This window comes from Phyllostomus discolor, chromosome 3 (assembly GCF_004126475.2).
Source record: "Phyllostomus discolor isolate MPI-MPIP mPhyDis1 chromosome 3, mPhyDis1.pri.v3, whole genome shotgun sequence".
NCBI classification, from domain to species: Eukaryota; Metazoa; Chordata; class Mammalia; order Chiroptera; family Phyllostomidae; genus Phyllostomus; species Phyllostomus discolor.
In genome coordinates this window covers 127,385,254-127,401,773 of record NC_040905.2, presented here as the reverse complement: position 1 = coordinate 127,401,773, position 16,520 = coordinate 127,385,254, and the positions used below count along the sequence as shown (strand labels likewise).

At 47.8% G+C, this 16,520-nt stretch overlaps 1 protein-coding gene across 16 annotated transcripts in view; it reads right to left on the bottom strand.

The window, feature by feature from the left end:
• WNK2 (WNK lysine deficient protein kinase 2) overlaps positions 1 to 16,520 on the bottom strand; it is a 132,561-nt gene that overhangs the window by 66,898 nt on the left and 49,143 nt on the right. For 12 of the 16 annotated variants that reach the window (XR_004902139.1, XM_036021427.1, XM_036021423.1 and 9 more), the window contains exons 10-19: positions 14,806 to 14,937; positions 14,235 to 14,423; positions 11,948 to 12,499; positions 9,473 to 9,766; positions 8,915 to 8,964; positions 7,913 to 8,093; positions 7,721 to 7,837; positions 7,210 to 7,380; positions 6,901 to 6,946; positions 6,291 to 6,410 (exon numbers count right to left, since the gene is read on the bottom strand). Coding sequence is in view for 15 of the 16 variants with exons in the window: in XM_036021427.1 (XP_035877320.1) it covers positions 6,291 to 6,410; positions 6,901 to 6,946; positions 7,210 to 7,380; positions 7,721 to 7,837; positions 7,913 to 8,093; positions 8,915 to 8,964; positions 9,473 to 9,766; positions 11,948 to 12,499; positions 14,235 to 14,423; positions 14,806 to 14,937 (1,852 nt within the window). In the remaining variant the exon portion in view is untranslated. The remainder of the gene's footprint in view (positions 1 to 6,290; positions 6,411 to 6,900; positions 6,947 to 7,209; positions 7,381 to 7,720; positions 7,838 to 7,912; positions 8,094 to 8,914; positions 8,965 to 9,472; positions 9,767 to 11,947; positions 12,500 to 14,234; positions 14,424 to 14,805; positions 14,938 to 16,520) is intronic. The other 4 variants (XM_036021429.1, XM_036021418.1, XM_036021425.1 and 1 more) reach the window with 3 other exon arrangements.

The following is a 16,520-nucleotide window of genomic DNA, read 5'->3' as shown; positions in this document are numbered from 1 at the left end:
CGCGCTACTGAGAACATTGCACAACCTAAAACTTAAGGAATTTAGGGGACATTCAAGATGGCAGTGGAGTAGTTGAGTGCTACACTCACCTCCCCCCAGAACCAAACTGGAATTACAACTAAAATATAGAAAGATCAACTTGAATAACCAACAGAAGAGTAACTGAGCAGAGGAGTTTTACATCCAAGGATTTACAGAAGACACATCCAGACTGGTATGATGAGCAGAAACACCAAAAAGAGCTAGCCCTGCATGCACGTGTGGTAATTGAGAATCTGGAGGGATATCTCACCTTCAAAGTTTCTCCTTGAGGAGCAAGACCCACCCCCGCCAAGCTCTCCAGCCCAGAGCAGCAGAGCCAGGCAGAGGCACCCACATAATATCTGGCTGTGAAAATCAGCATGAATTCTGCCAGGGAGAGACAGGACTCTGCTAAAGAGACAGGAGTCTTCTTAAAGGGCTAACTCACAAAATCTCATTTGCAGCAAATCATCCTGAACTCTGGTAGAAGGAGGGCAAGTGGACTAGAGACATGTAAGGAAAGACTGGGGTTTGTGGTTTCAAGGGGAGCTGAAGGGACAAAAGCCAGGATCCCTGTGCTGAGTCTCCCTCCCACATCATAGATGCCATCTTTCCTGGGTGGAAGACTACCCTGCTTATGGCATCAGTCTGGGGAAACAGAATAGCCCCATCTTCAGGAATCCCTGTCATACCACCCTGTGGGGCTCAAACCCTGCTGAGGAGTCAGCTGCCTGGGCAGGGGTGTAGAGATCAGGACAGAATCAGTGTGGCTCTTGGGCTGGGACCATTCCTCCCTTTTCCCCCCAAGTCTGACCGGCACTCCCCTTTATAGGAGATCCACTACCAGGAGCCTTCAAACTCTCAGCAGCCTGGCCCTGGTGAGCTCAGGCTCCTGGGAAAATCTGGGACAGACAGTTGTGTGGCTCTGAGACAAGGGTCATTTTCCCATCCCACACCTGAATGGTGCAGATCTCTTCCTTCACAGGGCCAAATTTTGGTCTGTTTGGGCCTGAAAAACTCTTGCTGGTCTCACCCTGACAATTTCCTGAGACCCCATCCCACCACAGAGGTCTGCAGGCACCTGGTGGATGGTAGCTAGACTTGATATATACTGGAATATTTGTTGAGTGGCCTCAGACCCAGCACTGGCATTGAGATTGAACTAGTATCAATCTGAGGAGCACCACTCACCACTACCTAATGACTCACTGAGAACTTTCCTCTTACAATTTGAGTACCGCCAGAGGCTCTTTCAGAGACTGAGCCCAACAAGCAGCTAGCAGGTGGAGGTAGGCAAAGGCAGAACTCAGGGTGCCTTGGGACTTTTGCTGACCTACCCCCAGACTTACTGCTGACGAAAGCTGCCCTTGGTGACAAGAGGTAACTGGGAGGATAAGAAAATAAGGCCCATATATAGGCTATCTACAAAATACTTACCTCAGAACAAAAGATACACATAGACTAAAAGTAACCAGGTAGAAAAAGATACTTCATGAAAATGAAAGAAAACTGGGTAGGAATACTTAATCAGACAAAATAGACTTAAAAACAAAGGCTACAGTTAAGTGACAAAGAAAGACTGTACATAATGGTAAAAGAATCAATTGAGCAACAGCATGTAACTCTTGCAAACATTTATGTATTCTATATAGGAGCACCTAAATATATAATATAAAGCAAATCATGATGGACATAAAGAGAAAGATTGACAGTAACACAGTCATACTAGGGGATTTTAACATCCCATTGATAAATGAATAGATTTTCCAGACAGAAAATCTATTCTGTCTTAAGGCCACAAGTGGACTTAAGTAACACACTAGATCACATGAATTTAATTGGTATCGTCAGAGCATTTCATCCCAAAGCAGCAGAATACATATTTTTTTCAAATTAGGATAGACCTCATGTTGGGACGTAAAGCAAGTTCTCAATAAATTTAAGATTGAAATCATATCAAGCATCTTATCAAACTGTAATGATATGAAATTAGAAATCGACCACAAGAAAACTAAAAGAAGTTATGAAGGTAAAATAACATGTTACTAAACAATGAAAAAATTAATAACAACATCAAGGAAGAAATCAAAAATACCTTGCAACAAATGAAACTGAGAACACAATCCAAAACCTATGGGACAAAGAGAAAGCAATCTTAAGAAGGAAATTCATAGCATTACAGGCCTACCTCAAGAAAGAAGAAAATCTCCAATTAAACAATCTAACTGTACATTTAAAGTAACTAAAAAACAAACAAAGCCCAAAGTGAGTAAAAAAGGAAATAATAAAGATCAAAGCAGAAATAAACAAAATAGAGTCTCAAAAAACAGTACAAAATATCAATGAAATCAAAGGCTGGTTCTTTGAAAAAATAAACAAGACTGACAAAACTTTAACCAGACTCATAAAAAAAAAGGGAGGGGGGAGGACCAAAATAAATGACATTAGAAATGAAAGAGAAGTAACAACTAGCATCAAAGAAATATAAAGGATTATAAGAAAATATTATGAACCACTACATGCCAACAAACTGGACAAGCTGGATAAAATGGATAAATTCCTAGACACATACAATCTTCCAAAATTAAATCAGGAAGAATCACAGAATCTGAATAGAGGGATAACACCTAGTGCAACTCAAGCACTTATCACAAAACTGCCAACAAACAAAAGCTCTGGACGGGATGACTTCACAGGTGACTTTTATGAAACATTCTGGTAAGAACTAACACCTCTCCTTTTCAAATGATTCCAAAAATTTCAAGAGGAGGAAAGGCTCTTGAGCTCATTTTACGAGGCCAGCATTATCCTAACTCCAAAACCAGATAAAGACACTATGAAAAAAGAAAATTATAGGCTAATATCCCTGTTGAACATAGATACTAAAATCTTCAACAAAATATTAGCAAATTGGATCCAACAATACATTTAAAAATATCATACACCATGATCAAGTGGGATTTATTCTGGGGATACAAGGTTGGAACAAGACTCATAAATCAATAAATGTGATATACTACATAAACAAAATGAAGAATAAAACCATATGGTCCTATTAACAGATGCTGAAAGAGCATCTGATAACATCCAGCACCCATTAATGATGAAAACTCTCAGCAAAGTGGGAATAGAGGGAACATACCTCAACATAATAAAGGCCACATATGACAAACCTACAGCCAGCATCATACTCAATGGGCAAAAACTACCAGTGTTCCCCTTAAGATGAACAAGAGAGGGATGTCCACTTTTACCATTTTTATTCAAAATACTGCTGGAAGTTCTAGCCACAGTGTTCTCACAGCAAGAAATAAAAAGCATCCAAATTGGAAAGGAAGAAGTAAAACTTCCATTATTTGCAGATGACATGATACTGTACAAAGACAACCCTAAATAGATACTAGAACTGATACCTGAATTCAGTAAAGTAGCAGGAAACAAATTTAATATCCAGAAATCGGTTGCATTTTATATGCCAATAATGAGCTATCTGAACGGGAAATTAAGAAAATAATCCCAATCACAATTGCTCCAAAAAGAGTAAAATACCTAGGAATAAATCTAACCAAGGATGTAAAAGACATGTACTTGGAAAATTATAACAAACTGAAGAAAGAAATTGAAGAAGATATAAATATTTCGGAGCACATATTATGTTCATGGATAGGAAGAATTAACATCATTAAAATGTCCATACTACCCAAAGCAATCTATAGATCCAATGCAATTCCTATTAAGATACCAATGATGTATTTTAAAGAACTGGAACAAATATTTCAGAAATTTATGTGGAACCAAAAAAGGCCCCAGCTAGCAAAAGCGATTTTGAGACAGAAAAACAAAGTTGGAAGAATCTAGCTGCCTACTATGACACTATACTGTAATCAAAACAGCATGGTACTGGCATGAGAACAAGACACACAGAACGACAGAATGGAACAGAGATCCCAGAAATCAACCCACACCTTTATAGTCAACTAATATTTGACAGAGGATATAAGCATATACAATGGGCTAAAGATGGTGTATGCAATGAATGGTGTTGGGAAAACTGGACAGATTCATGCAGAAAAATGAAACTAGACCACCTTCTTATGCCACACAAAAGAATAAATTCAAAATGGATTAAAGACTTAAACTTAAACCTGAAATCATGAAAATCCTAGGACAAAACATAGGCAGTAAAATCTCAGACACTGCTCATGGCAATATTTTTTCTGATGTATCTCCACAGGCAAGGGAACCAAAAAAAATAAATAAACAAATGGGACTACATCAAACTACAACATTTTTGAACAGCAAAGGTACCATCAACAAAATAAAAGTACAGCCCACAGAATGGGAGACTCATACATCTGATTAGGGGTTAATATCCAAAATGTATCAAGAACTTATAAAACCCAACAGAAAAAAAAATTTAAAAATGGACCAAGGACCCGAATAGCCACTTCTCCAAAGAGGATATACATGACCAACGAACTATGAAAAGATGCTCAACTTCACTAAGCATCAGAGAAATGCAAATTAAAACCACAGTGAGAATCACTTCACACCTGTCAGAATGGCCATCATCAATAAACAACAAACAACAAGTGCTGCTGAGGATGTGGAGAAAGGGGACCCTTCTGCATTGCTGGTGGGGATGCACACTGGTGCAGCCACTGTAGAAAGCAGTCTGGAGAGATCACAAAAAAATAAAAAATGTAACTGCCTCATGTCCCAGCAATTCTACTTTTGGGAATTTATCCAAAGAAACCTGAAACCCTAATTGGAAAAAATACATGCACACTTATGTTCGTTGCAGCATTATTTATAATAGCCAAGATTTGGAAGCAGCCCAAGTGTCCTCAGTAGATGACTAGATAAAACAACTATGGTACATTTACACAATAAAATACTACTCAGCCATAAAAATGAAGAAAATGTTATGCTTTGTGACAGCAGGGATTGACCTGGAGAATATCATGTAAAGTGAAATAAACCAGTCAGAGAAAGACAGGTACCACATGATTTTACTCATATGTGGAATCTAATGAACAAACTGAACTAACAAGCAAAACAGAGACAGACTTACAGATAGAGCAAGCTTACAGTTCTAGGCATGGGGTGGTTTAGAGGGTGGAGGAATCGAGCAAAAAAGAAAAAGGACTCATGAACATGGACAGCAGTGAGGAGACTGTGGTGGAAAAGGGTAGGCAGAGGTGGAAAAAGGTAGAAGGGATAAATGGGAATGGAAATAATACAATATAACTGCATTTTAAACAAACAAACAAACAAACAAACAAACATCAGACACCAACAACAGTATGGTGATCACCAGAATGAAAGGGGTAACGGGATGCAGAATAAGGTAAAGGGGGATAAATGGAAGGAAACTTGATCTGGTTTGGTGAAAATACAGTATGATATACAGATGATTGTACACTTGAAACCTATATAATGTTATTAACCAATGTCACCCCAATAAATTCAATAAAAATGAAAAACAAATAACTCATAGATTGTTTATTTCTTGAAATTTTCCATCTAATATTTTTGGACCACAGTTAACTGCAGGTAACTCAAAACACAGAAAGTGAAAACACAGATAAGGAGGACTACTGTACCATAAAGTTAGGTCAAGTATATAATCAGCAACTTTTCCCTGCTAGCTTATAGGGAATTAAAGCTTAAATCTCTTTAAGTGATTATTTTCACACCCTAAAGGACCACAAAATTCAAGACTTAACCAACAGCCCCAAGGGCAAGCTTGCTGGCATCTGTCCACACAAGTGAAGATCAATATCCCTGCCATTTTCCTTGGTGACAATTTCAAATCAGAGTCTTAGCACTACAAGGGACTTTCCCATCTCCCCCAAAACAAGAACATGCAGGGCACCCCTGTAGGTGAGCCACGAGGAGGGAAGCGGCGGGGAGTTAAGAGTTGCAAAATGACACTGGTAAGAAAAAGTAAGGGTAGAGTCCTTTTAGCACACACGTGTGCAGCCCCTGTGCGTCACCTCCACAGCAAAGGTGACCAGCAGCCCCAAGTCTGAGGTGCTGCCTTGACTTGGCTCATTTGGCAGAAAGCCTGGAGAGGAATACAGCACTGCAGGCTGCTCTGGGCTTTGGGATGACAGTGCAAGACCAGTCCCTTGCACTTAGTTGGGCACACAGCACTGGCTGGTGATCTGTGCACGCATGAGTAAAGCCAGGTGACACAGAGAGATACACAGGGGAGGAGTGCTGAGTTACCAGACAGGAAGACTAGGGGTTCTGGTTGCTCCTACCTGGACTGGCTTCTGGCTGCAGGGAGCTCAGGGGAAGTGGGGACGAAGATTCGGGAGCCTCTGCAGCTGGGTGTTCAGCCACTGGACAGATGATAAACCACCTCTTCCCAGTGTGTAGGACTAAAGGGCAGGACAAAAACAGCTGGTAAGAGTAAGCACATTTCTCCCAGCATGACCCTCACCACTGGCACCAGACTTGATAAATGACACTTTGGGGAACTTATCTCGCACCAGTGAAGGGGTATGCAGCACACTCATGGGCTCCTTGCTGGCAGCCAGAGACCATAACAAGTACCCCCAACGTGGGCCTAGTTCCCAGGACACCCAAGGTACTATTACTAAAGGGTTAATGCTGGCTGGGGACTAGTAGGCAATAGCAAGTCCACGCCATGCTCAGTGAACACCTGGGATAGACAGGGCAGGCATTTGGAGGCAGGGGGAAGGCAAGGGCACTATACACACACTCCAACAGTGTGATGGCCTAACTTCTGACAATATGCTCAACAGGTCTCTTATCAAATGCCTCCTGGGAGACAGAAAGAAAAATGACAGAAATGCCTCCTATAAGGTAAGCCTGATGGGGGTATGGCCCTGGAGGCAGACGACGTACCATTCTGCTGATACACCAGGGCGTTTGCTTGGGATTGGCGACTCTCCTGAGGGAGGTAAAGGGTCAGATATCAGCAGACTGCATGGACCAAGAAATGGGAGCACAACATGGCCTCAGAACATCCGAGGGCCTTGGAGCTCGGGCATTTCCAACTGAGCTGAGGGCACCCTGTGCCCGGCCACTTCACCCAATGCTGCACACCCACCAGGCTCCTCCAGTCACCAGACAATGTCCCAGCATTGTTCTCAGAGCCTGGAGCTGGGGCGTAGGCAGGCCCTGGCCCTCCTGAAACCCAGCATCCCGACTCACCTCTCCAGCACCCAGGCTGCTGGTGCTGAGCGGTGGTGGGCTTGCCCCAGGGTCAGAGCCATGGTCCACATCTGTGTCTTCACTAAGCATGTCTTCTGCCTTGTCCATGACATCCTTCATCTGCTCGATGAACGTCTCCCGTTCAGCCTGCAGGATGAAGTCGTGCTCCACCTGCAACATACACACAACCCTGCTGGTAGGGACACGCCACTGGTCTGTCGGATCTTCACTGATTGATTTGCTTGATTTCTGCTCTGCACTAAACTCCACTTTAGCGGGACTCCAGTGGGGAGACACAGCCAGGGACCTGGGCCCTGAGCCCAGAGCTGCACAGCTCAGCAAGAGTAGTCATGGCTTGAGCAGCAGGCAGCGACCCGCAGAAGCCAGAGGATAGGGAAGGCTGATAACAAGCAGGGCAGGCAGCTGAGTGCCCAAAGGACATGGAGGAGACAGCCTTACCGACCCAGGAGATGTGCAGCTGTGGAGTCAGCCTGGCAGGACACCCACTTACCATGTAGGTGGCAATCTCGTCAGGTGCATCCCCATCCAGGTCAAACTTGAATGTCACCATTTTGTGGTTGTGTGTCTCCAGCTGGCACTCCACCATCTTATCACCCGTGTTGCACACCTAGAGGACACTAGGGAAATGAGACCTGGTAGGAGACCGCACCCAGCCAACCCTGTACCTGCCAGCCCACCACACCTGTCTCCTCACATTCAGGATGGTCAGCCGGGGCCGGCTGGCTCTCTCCTGGCGGGAGCGCATGCGTGTGGACCTGCGGTGGTGTTTCCGGGCAGGCTTGCCTTCCAGCTTCCCCCCACCAAATGTGCCTTCACAGCTGTCACTCAGTTCTCTTCCAGAAGTGACATCAGACCCTCCATAGCTGTTGGAAAACTAAGAATGTTAATGTGTCCACGAAAACAACCTGCAATCTGGCCTCATTTGGGAAGCTTAGCTTTTCAGGAAACAGCCAAAAGATTTAACATCTGAGCGTGCTCAGCAGGAAAGCCCAGAGGGTCTGAAGCCAGCCATGACTAGGAAAGAAATCCCCAATCCAGAGCACCTCCTCTCCATCCTGGACAGCACCAAGGTTGTGGGGGTCACACGGGTTTTCTGACCCAGGACCTTGGTCCTTTCAGCCTCCTGACCTGCTCATGGTAAAAATCAAAATTAACAAACAATCCTCCCCGATACCTCAGTTTCCCTATCTGCAGCAGCCACTGGAACATCACAACTGCGTGGGGCTTTTACAGATGTGAGGACAGCTTGCAAAGCAGTGAGCTTGGTATTGACATACTGAGAGGATGGGACATAGGGTCACTTCCTGACCAATTCCCTCCCAAACTCAACATGCCCCATGACTGGGTGATTGACTACAGGTGCCCAGCAGTGAGGCACTGGGAGACCAGGGGTGTGAGTTGGACTCTGCCCTGGTCCCCAGACTCTGACCTGGACTACCCTCAGCACATAGACCAATGCTAAGACCCAGAACACACCCAGAAGCATTGTGCAGACAATTTCAGCAAGTGCTAACAGGTCTTAGAGGAACTTCCTGAGGCTCCATCAGGTCAGGCTGGGAATTGCTGATGTCATTAGAAGAGGGGACACAAGAGGGAAAAGTGAGGCAGGAACCCTGTGACACAGCAGTGGGCAGGCTGAGCTGGCCCATGGGCAATGCCATTCCCACTCCAGCTGAGCCATTACCTCTCACAGCTCTGCAGGAGGCCAGGCTGCTTGTCCTGTGAAGACTGCTCCTGAAATAAAACCATGGAAAGGAGGATGGGTCACATTCGCTCCACTACAGCACAGCCATAACTAGCTCAGTCCAGCCTAGCCAAGCCCACTGCCTGATTCTTCTGACTTTAGCAAGTAGACCACACAAGGCAGCTGGTGTGAGGGTTTTCATGTTGTGAAAGCCAAGCAGATTCTGAAAAGCTGGGGCCCTCCTTTTTCCAAACATGGTAACCCTCTTTGATCATCCCTACAAAGAAGTACACGGGCCCAGGAAGGCTTGTCACAGCCTTCCCATCACCTCCAAGGGAAAGTTCCCTAAATCTATGTGTAAAAGATCACACCTTCCACCTGGATGTGCATTTAAAGAAAATGTGATACCTACGGACAGTGGAGGAAGATAAGAAGGGCACCCATGGCTGTCCCAAGGCACATACTTCCACCTTCCCAACTCTAAGGCTGAGATCAAGCCCAGGAGCCAGGTATCAAGGTAACATGCTGGAGGCCTAGCCCCAAGGGTAGGGCACACACCTCTGGAGCCAACTCCACGGCCAACTGGACAGCTGGGCAGAGGTTGGAGATCCCAGGCCCACTGGTCTGCGGCAGGTTAGCAGGTGGCAGCAGCGCAGAGGTCTGGATGGGCAAGCTCTGAGCAGCAGCTACCATTGTGGGAGCTACGGAGTTGGGAAGCTGAGGCAGGAGCTCAGGGGTGGCAGGTGGCAGCACTTCCGGCAGAGGTGGGGAGAGGATGGCAGCAGGAGTGGGCACCGTGGGGACCTGGGCAGTGATGTCCACCGCATATGGAGGGGGGTGGCCAAGCAGGATCTACAGGCACAGAAGACAGGGATGCAAGCCGGGGTGCTATTGCCATCCCTGACAGGCCCTGGGCATCCTGGGGCACAGCAGGTGATTCCCTGTCCAGGCAGGTGAGCACACCTGGGGTGTGGGCATTGAAGGGTCTCTCTCTAACATATCCATACCTGCCACAGGCAAGTGTCCTAGCCTCAGAGAATGTTTTTTTTACACAGTCTTAGAAGAAACAACAACAAAAAGGCATTCTTGAGTCGCCACTTGTATAAATTCTAATCTAAAACCACACTTTACCTATGCACATCTAGCTGAGTCTGGCTGAGAAGACCTAAGTGGACCAAATACTTCCCCAATCCCTGCCTCCTGAGGGAGGGGCCCTGGATCTCAGCCTTCCTTGGGGAAACCTGGGAACTGGGCCCAATTCCCTGCTGTTCCCTTTTTTGAGCACTTGGTGGAAATGCTAATAGCTGAAAGGAGGGCCCCAACTAGAAAGGGTGGAAGACTCCATCTTGCCGCAGGCTGGGGATGTGGTTAGAAATAGAATGACCCCTGCTGGGCCTGCTGGGCCTGCTGGCATGAGACTGATCAGCCACAGAGAAGACTGTGAGGTGGCTGGCCCAGCCCATCAATAAAACCCAGACCCCCTTTCAGCCAGCAGTGGGAGGCTACTGGCCTGGAGGGTGACCTCTGAGTGTACAGTCTTCTCTGGCCACTGAGCAAACAACCCAGTGCCAATAGTGTGCCAGACCAGCACGGGCAGCAAGGTGCCTGTCCAGGCCCTGAGACCTCAGACCGCAAGCCTCCAAATGGTCCTGACCCACGAGTGGACATTACTCTGGTGAGCTGTCCAGGTGCTTGCTCAGTCAGGGCACTGGACTGCTCTGCCTCTTCACACTTATGTTTATTAGTCATATTAATCAACCGAAACCATCCCTTCTTTCTCCAAGCACAAGCTGGGATTCAAATAGCAAGAAGCACATACAAGACCACCTGCATTCACTTAGGATGTGGAGGTAAGTTCAGACTGGAGTAAGTGGCCATGAGTTGGGGCATCTGGCACCCTCCCAAGCTTTGAGGTGAATGTTCCTGACAGAACCAAAACAGGGCATCCGCCCTGGCTGGTGTGGCTCAGTAGACTGAATGCCAGCCTGAGAATGAAAGGGTCATCGGTTGGATTCCCAGTCTAGGGCATATGCCTGGTCGCAGGCCAGGTCCCCAGCTGGGGATACACGAGAGGCTACCACTTGTTGATGTTTCTCTCCTTCTCTTTGCCCTCTCTAAAAATAAATAAATGAATAAATAAATAAATAAATAAAATCTTTTTTAAAAGGGTGGGGGAAGGAAGATGACTACCCAACCCACCTTATAGGGGAAAAGCCTAAGCTTTAAAAGGAAAGAATGCTGCCCACTGGCACAGGGCTATTCAGGTTTAGGGCCAGGTGGGAGAGCAAAACAAGGTGAGAGGTGTCCCACACCACTCCTCTCCTCAACGCAAGGTTGGATAATAGCCCTGACACTCCAAAACATGCTGGGGCTGCCCCCAGGTATGTGGAGCCACTGGGAGGCTCACCCACCAGCCTGGCACATCTCCCTGTGTCCCTTCACTGTCAGTGTGATGAGCTACCTGAGGTCCTCTCCTGACTCTGGGATATCATCCTTGCCTACCATAACCTCCTTGGAACCAGCAGCCATGTGCCCCAAGCCCTGCCTGGACCACAACTAATAGACCACTCTTCCCAGAACCCTGGTGCCCTATTTCGCTGCTGACATGGGGGTTATCCACCTACCTCATTTTGACAGGTGACAAGGAGGGCACTGTGAGCCTCCCTAGCTCCCACAGATGGGCTGACACTGCTGCATGGAGGCTGCCAGGCCCCACCTAGGTGAGGGCAGGTGCCACAACATCTGGCAAGGCTGGGAAACCCCAAACCAGCAGGTGCTACTAACCCTGGGCAAGGACCCATGGTGGAACCTTTGGCTCCTGACATGTGCTGGGAGTGGGAGGAGGCAACAGATACCCCCACAATGAGAAGCCAAGCCTGAGGGACAGCGCTACCTGCTCACCTGACCCCCCTCTGCCAGCTCCCTCCATCCAAAGCCCTGAGGAGGAGCACAAGCCCACAGACCTTTGCATCTCTTGGTACTAAGGGGTCTTCCCAGTGCCTGGAGAACAGGCCTTCCTGGCAGGTGGATTACCTGGCTCCCCACCCTGGGGGCTGAAGCAGTCTGCTCAGGAAGGTGGGTGATGGTTGGCTGGTGGGGCTGCGACAGCATGGGGGGCACTGGCTGCAGAGGGGTGGCCCTTACAGTCTGTGCCGTGTGGAGGGGAGAAGGGGGAATGTCACTGGGCACCACCTGTGGAAAGGCTGCCTGGTACACAGGCTGGGCTGGGAGCTGGGCCACGGCAGGATGGATGGGCAGGGCAGCTGCACCCTGTGAGGCCACGGCCAGCAGAGGGACAGCAGTGGTGGCAGCCGCCACATTTGGCATAAGGGTCCGGCATGGCACGGCCAGTGGGGCCCCGGCGGTGTGGGGCAGCTTCAATGCCTGCAGAGGCATGGCTGGTGACATGGGCAAGGGGGCAGCAGCACTGAGCGGGAGGCTTGGCAAGATCACAGTAGGTGAGAAATATTGAGATGGGGGAGGCACAGCAGGCCCGCTTGCAGCCGGCAGGTCGGAGAGGGCTGTGGGGTGGCTGTCGATTGTGGTCAGTGGAGCAACTGGTGGGATGACAGGAAGTGGAGGCATCTGAAAAAGACGTGAACCTGTCAGCTTACTGGGGCTCGGCCCCACTGGAAGCATGCCTACCCCAGACAAGAAGAGCCACAACCCCTGCAGGTTCTGCCTGAGACACTTCCATGCAGCTGCTGCCAAGGGAACCCAAAGGTAAACCCAATTTAAATGAAACCATGTGCATAACATGTTCAACCAGAGAAGGAAAAGCAGAAGGGTAAGGGAAGAACCTGTGGGAGAGCCCCCTTAGGCACCACCATGGAGGTTCCAAGGATGGGCGGTACAGCTCAGATCCAAGAGGTCACAGCTGTGACTACCAGCTTCAGTTTTCTTTCAAAAAGGCTAGGATAGTCAAGAGTCGCCACACAGGCCCCAAATATCTGAAATTACTGCCCGATTCTCTCCAGTCTGCATAAATTCACACAGACCAAATCTTTGTCAGGCTCTCTTGGGGAAAGCAGATCTCTGAGGCCCCACACTGGCTGTGCCATGAGGACTGGGGAAGGACAGCATCTCCACACACATGTGGAAGCTCCCAAACCTTCCATGTCTAGTGGAAGACACCCAATATCTGATCTCATGGGCTCTGCACTTTAAACACTTTAGCAGATTCTCTGACAGTTCTCTCTCTAAAACAGTGATTTTTAACTGGTGTGCTACAAGAATTTTTAAAATATGCAATACCCAACTATTTAGTCAGGGGCACTGGCCTCTTTCTTCACACTGTCAATTAAAAAATAACAACAGACAACACAATAGCCACCTGGTATAAATGGATCAAAATTATACCTACTTCTTTTGTCAGATCAGCAAAACATGTATCTTTTAGTGTGCCACAGAATTTTAGTAATTAGTTTATGTGTGCCATGAGATAAAAAAAGTTGAAAACTGTTGCTCTGAAATAAAGCCTTTCACCCTGGCTGGTGTGGCTATTTGTTGGAGTATCACTCCATACACCAAAAGGTTGTGGGTTCAATTCCCAGTTAGGGCACATGCCTGGGTTGCAGGTTTGATCCCGAGTCAGGAAGCCCATTAGAGGTAACCAGTCAATGTTTCTCTTTCTCTTTCTCGCTCTCTCTCTCCCTCTCACACCCCCACTGTTCCTTTCTCTCTCTCTAAAAGCAATGGAAAAAAATATCCTCATGAACAGATTTCAAAAAATTAAAATAAAGTCTTTCTGGTGGCAGACACACAAGCATCACATGATCAATGACTGTGTATGATTTCAAGGCAGTGAAAATGTGCAGACTGACTTTCCATGACCACCAACAAGCAAGGTTGGTGGCTTAACTAGACAGTGAAAGCAACTGTAACATGACATAACAAGGACCAGGCCAGGTGACAGGTGACAACAAGTAAGAACCTCTGGGTAGTGGGGTGAACCTCACAGATACTCACACCTTTCATATGAAGTGGCACTTCCCATCACAGGCCTGTGACACATGTGACATACCATGAGGTGAAAGCTGTCCCCATGACCATCAGTGACATTAGCCCGGACAATAGCACCCGAGCACCAACCACATGCTATCAAGTCACTAGTAATATGACACCCCCTACCCCTGCCCCTAAGGAGCCATGATCAGTATGGCTATGAATGGCTCCAAGGATAGGCAATGACCATAGCTGTGTATTCACAGCTCTTTCCTGGCTTTTCTCCATCCTAGATGTAGCTGATACAGACACAGAGGGCAGCAGGCACCAAAGTTCCACTGAGGGAGGAGGGTAGAGAACAGGAAGGGTAAGGTACCTGTGGAGGGACTTGAGTGAGTGGCTGCAGGGCCACTGGTGGCATCTGGAGGGGCTTCAGCTGAGCTGGGGCCACCTGAGAGGTTGGAGCCAGGTACGGAGGCAGATGGGGGGACACCGACTGGAGAGGACCCATAGGCTTCGGGCCCAGGACCTGTGGCAGGGGTGCTGGCTGGGCCAGCGGAGGAGGCTGGAGGAAGAAGGGACTTCTCTGAGACCAGCATCCTGCTGAGAGATGTCCCAGCTGCTTAGACATGACAGAGAAAATCAACAAGCGAGTGTGTGCACACACACATGCACATATGCATGCATACCCACCAACATGCACTTGTACACATAATCACACACATGTGTGCATGTGCACACCCTGCAGAGACCCCAGGACAAGCATATCTGTGGGAATTGCTATGTGTGAATGAGGCCCCTCCAAGTGATATGGGTCACGAATTCTCCAGACACAATAGACCGACCTGCCCCCACTCCCATCTGTACCCTGGGACTAGGCCAGCCAAGATTGTCAGGGGGCACTAAGGCACCAATAGTGGTCATAAGGAGGGGCAGTCCACACTTACCTGGTGGCCTGAGGGCATGGGCTGACCTGGGCCAGTAGGCACAGGGGCAAAGCTCATGGCTGGATCCGGGAAATGCTGTGGTGGGAGCGGAGCAAGAGTGGGGGGCGGGATGGAGCCCATCGACAGGCCAGGCTGCAAAGAGTGTCAGGTTCCACACTCAGTGGCTGCCCTGAGGACCCCCACCCAGCCATGAGCTTGACAGCCATAGGGACCCATCTCTTACTCCCTGTGCCCATTGTCCTGCCAGACATGGTTTTCCTAGGAACATGACTTGCAAAAGAAAGGTGTGGTGGTCTCTATGCCAAAAATGGTCACAACTCCTCCTAACCAAGGAAAACATTCTGGAACATTAGTACCTCAGAATATTATGCAACAGTGAGAAAAGACTACTATAAGGGCTTGTGGAATTGTGGAGAAATGCCTGTTATGATAACAGTGGGGCAAAGATACAAACACATATGCTTCCTCTCTATAGCCTGTGTAACACATATAGTATATATACATTCAAAGAATACAGAAATGTGGAAACAGATGGTGGGCCTGCACCAGACAGAGTGGCACTCTGCAGAGCTGGGGTCTCCAGTGACTTGGTCAAAGAAATGGGGCTGCAGCAGACGATGAATGGCACAGAGCCAGAAATCTGAGCACTAGGTGTTTGATGCTATTCAGAACTGCTGCTAATTTATTCATTTTTAGGTGCAGTAATGGTACTGGGTTTTGTTTTCAAACCCCAAAGATACACACTATAACATTTATGGGCAAAATGTCTTTCTGTCTGGGATTTACTTCAAAATAATGGGGAAGTGAGAAGCAGGTGGGGAGGTGGAAGGAATAATTTTGAACACAGAGATGACTGAGGGAAGAACCTGGATCTCCACAGTGACAGGGAAAGGTACTCTCACTGGAGGTTTGCTAGATGAATCAGGAAACAGTAGTTTGTCATCTGAAAACTGTTATTGGCTGTTTCCATGTTTCATAGGAAAAACATTATGAAAAGCAGCATAGGTGGGATAAAACCTGTCTGTGCATTACCAGAAGCAAGGTGAGGAATGAGTGGCCAAGTGCACCTGCTCCTCCAGCCACAGCCCCTGCCCAGCAAGACTAGGCACGGGAGGCCCCAGAGGAGTGGCTCCACTCCCAATCCCTTTGCCCTATTCTCCTCCCTCACTGGGTTCTGGAGGTGCATCATGATGACAACCCTCCCCAGGAGACCTGGGTGCAACCTGGGGACTCCCTACAGTCCCCACCCTTCTGCCCAAGCTATTTTTTGCATAAACAGGCAAGATGGGAGAAAGTGCTCTGGCCGAGTCTTGGGGTACATCCTGGCTGGCCAGCCTTTGACCTCCCTGTGTTTGGCCTTCCCAGTCTGCAAGCAGAAGCTGGGACAGGCAGAGTGCTGCTGGACAGGCGGGTGGAGAGCCCACTGTGGGTCGGCAGTTCTCTGATCTTGTGCCTGGGAAGGCTGAAGACCTGCTCAGCTCCAGCACAAGCAAACCCAAAGCCAAGAAACAAAGCTTCAAGCAAGGAGGAGCCTTTTCCTAAAGGAGCTGCTCATGCCACTTACAACTATATTTCATTTCATGACACAAGCAAAACTGCAAATGTTAACTGCCAATGAGTCCTGGACTCTGATCAGCAGAGGCAAACGCTTCCACTGCTTTTCCAAAGGGACTCTCTGAGCCCAAATGGACAATAGAAGGGAAGAAAGATGGGTA